The sequence below is a fragment of the Oncorhynchus gorbuscha genome, unplaced genomic scaffold (genome assembly GCF_021184085.1).
Source record: "Oncorhynchus gorbuscha isolate QuinsamMale2020 ecotype Even-year unplaced genomic scaffold, OgorEven_v1.0 Un_scaffold_10728, whole genome shotgun sequence".
NCBI lineage: Eukaryota > Metazoa > Chordata > Actinopteri > Salmoniformes > Salmonidae > Oncorhynchus > Oncorhynchus gorbuscha.
This window is the reverse complement of record NW_025753433.1, coordinates 7501-10717: the sequence shown is the minus strand read 5'-3', so window position 1 is coordinate 10717 and position 3217 is coordinate 7501. Positions and strand designations below refer to the sequence as shown.

Sequence of the window (3217 nt, the reverse complement as noted above, 5' to 3'; positions counted from 1 at the left end):
GAGAGAGAGAGAGAGAGAGAGAGAGAGAGAGAGAGAGAGAGAGAGAGAGAGAGAGAGAGAGAGAGAGAGAGAGAGGAAGAGGGAGAGAGAGGAAGAGGGAGGAAGAGGGAGAGAGAGGAAGAGGGAGAGAGAGGAAGAGGGAGGAAGAGGGAGAGAGAGAAAGGAAGAGGGAGAGAGAGAAAGAGGGAGAGAGAGGAAGAGGGAGAGAGAGAGAGAGAGAGAGAGGGAGAGAGAGAAAGAGGGAGAGAGAGGAAGGGGGAGAGAGAGAGAGGAAGAGGGAGAGAGGGAGAGAGAGAAAGAGGGAGAGAGAGGAAGAGGGAGAGAGAGAAAGAGGGAGAGAGAGAAAGAGGGAGAGAGAGAAAGAGGGAGAGAGAGGAAGAGGGAGAGAGAGGAAGAGGGAGAGAGGAAGAGGGAGAGAGAGAAAGAGGGAGAGAGAGAAAGAGGGAGAGAGAGAAAGAGGGAGAGAGAGGAAGAGGGAGAGAGAGGAAGAGGGAGAGGGAGAGAGGAAGAGGGAGAGAGAGAAAGAGGGAGAGAGAGGAAGAGGGAGAGAGAGAGAGGAAGAGGGAGAGAGAGAAAGAGGGAGAGAGAGAGAGAGAGAGGAAGAGGGAGAGAGAGGAAGAGGGAGAGAGAGAGAGGAAGAGGGAGAGAGAGAAAGAGGGAGAGAGAGAAAGAGGGAGAGAGAGAAAGAGGGAGAGAGAGGAAGAGGGAGAGAGAGGAAGAGGGAGAGGGAGAGAGGAAGAGGGAGAGAGAGGAAGAGGGAGAGAGAGAGAGGAAGAGAGAGAGAAAGAGGGAGAGAGAGAGAGAGAGAGAGAGAGGAAGAGGGAGAGAGAGGAAGAGGGAGAGAGAGAGAGGAAGAGGGAGAGAGAGAAAGAGGGAGAGAGAGAAAGAGGGAGAGAGAAAGAGGGAGAGAGAGGAAGAGGGAGAGAGAGGAAGAGGGAGAGGGAGAGAGGAAGAGGGAGAGAGAGAAAGAGGGAGAGAGAGGAAGAGGGAGAGAGAGAGAGGAAGAGGGAGAGAGAGAAAGGGAGAGAGAGAGAGAGAGAGGAAGAGGGAGAGAGAGGAAGAGGGAGAGAGAGAGAGAGAGGAAGAGGGAGAGAGAGAAAGAGGGAGAGAGAGAAAGAGGGAGAGAGAGAGAGAGAGAGGAAGAGGGAGAGAGAGGAAGAGGGAGAGAGAGAGAGGAAGAGGGAGAGAGAGGAAGAGGGAGAGAGAGAAAGAGGAAGAGGGAGAGAGAGAGAGGAAGAGGGAGAGAGAGAAAGAGGGAGAGAGAGGAAGAGGGAGAGAGAGGGAGAGAGAGAAAGAGGGAGAGGAAGAGGGAGAGAGAGAAAGAGGGAGAGGAAGAGGGAGAGAGAGAGGGAGAGGGAGAGAGAGAGAGAGAAAGAGGGAGAGGAAGAGGGAGAGAGAGAGAGGGAGAGGGAGAGAGAGAGAGAAAGAGGGAGAGGAAGAGGGAGAGAGAGAGAGGGAGAGGGAGAGAGAGAGAGAGAAAGAGGGAGAGGAAGAGAGAGAGAGAGGGAGAGGGAGAGAGAGAGAGAGAAAGAGGGAGAGGAAGAGGGAGAGAGAGAGAGGGAGAGGGAGAGAGAGAGAGAGAAAGAGGGAGAGGAAGAGGGAGAGAGAGGAAGAGGGAGAGAGAGAAAGAGAGGAAGAGAGAGAGAGAAAGAGGGAGAGAGAGAAAGAGAGGAAGAGAGAGAGAGAAAGAGGGAGAGAGAGAAAGAGAGGAAGAGAGAGAGAGAAAGAGGGAGAGGTTATATACAGCATGTATGAATCCTTACTTCACCACTTTTGATTATCAGTGATTACTTAAATCATTAATGTTTTTGCCTGAGCTAAGTTTGCATCTGAGCAATGGAATAAAGCAGTCAGTCAAAGGTCAGATTAAGGAGAAGCAAATCATTAATGACCGTTTGGATTCATGTTTCATCTAGAGATGCTACATTTCAGTTGTTGTAGTCTCTTCTGAAAACAGCAGGTGCTGACTGTGCAACAGTTCAAACACCGGAAATCTGTCCCAAATTGAAGAATATTCAGGAAGTCAGAAGGCTTTAAACAGTTCAAACACCGGAAATCTGTTCCAAATTGAGGAATATTCAGGAAGTCAGAAGGCTTTAAACAGTTCAAACACCGGAAATCTGTTCCAAATTGAGGAATATTCAGGAAGTCAGAAGGTTTTAAACAGTTCAAACCCTCATTAACCCTGTCCCACATCAAGGAATATTCAGGAAGTCAGGAGGTTTTAAACAGTTCAAACCCTCATTAAACATGTCCCACATCAAGGAATATTCAGGAAGTCAGGAGGTTTCCAACAGTATAAACCCTCATTAAACCTGTCCCACATTGAGGAATCGTCATCAGGAAGATGCTGTGTTACCTTGATGATGAGGAAGACAGCGGCGGAGGAGTCGAAGGCTCCGGCGTAGACCGATATGACCGTGGAACGGTGGCTGTCGAACAGGTTCCCCACCTTAAGAGGACAGAGGTACAAAGATGACCACTAGTTTACCATCTGTTGACCAAATGCATGTCAGGACATGGAGATGACAGACTGTAGCTTTGAAAGAGACCAACCTGAGCATTGGTGGTGTAGAACAACATTCCAGATGTGATCAGGCACGAGATGGCAGGAAACAGCAACGCTGACTGCTCTGTGTGTGTGAGAGAGAAGCGGGGGGTGGGGGGGGGGTTGAGGACAAAGCAATAATTCCTCAATAAAAAAGTAAAACGTCAATTAAAGACCGAAGGTCAAGACACGCTAACCGACATTTCAATATGTTATAAAAATACCTGGACCGGAGACAGTTATCAACAAGGTCCCCGTGGTGTACAGACATCTAGAAAAGAAGACGCAGGCAGGGAGGTTGGTAGGGGCGAGGGAGGGTGGTAGGGGCGAGGGAGGGTGGTAGTGGCGAAGGCGAGGGAGGGTGGTAGGGGCGAGGGAGGGTAGGGTGGAGGGAGGGTGGTAGGGGCGAGGGGGGTTGTAGGGGGGCGAGGGAGGGTGGTAGGGGCGAGGGAGGGTGGTAGGGGCGAGGGGGTGGTAGGGGCGAGGAGGGAGGGAGGGTGGTAGGGCGAGGGGAGGGTGGTAGGGGCGAGGGAGGGTGGTAGGGGCGAGGGCGAGGGAGGTGGTAGGGGCGAGGGGAGGGTGGTAAGGGCGAAGGAGGGTGGTAGGGGCGAGGGAGGTGGAAGGCGAGGGAGGGTGGTAGGGCGAGGGGGGGGTGGTAGGGGTAAAGGG

The 3217-nt window shown here is 52.1% G+C and overlaps 1 protein-coding gene across 1 annotated transcript in view; it reads right to left on the bottom strand.

Moving 5' to 3' along the window:
* Positions 1-1704: 1704 nt before the first annotated feature.
* LOC124030343 (solute carrier family 43 member 3-like) overlaps positions 1705-3217 on the bottom strand; it is a 2792-nt gene continuing 1279 nt past the window's right edge. The window contains exons 2-4 of the mRNA XM_046341724.1: positions 2773-2819; positions 2557-2633; positions 1705-2452 (exon numbers count right to left, since the gene is read on the bottom strand). Coding sequence (XP_046197680.1) covers positions 2261-2452; positions 2557-2633; positions 2773-2819 — 316 coding nt within the window. The 3' untranslated portion in view covers positions 1705-2260. The remainder of the gene's footprint in view (positions 2453-2556; positions 2634-2772; positions 2820-3217) is intronic.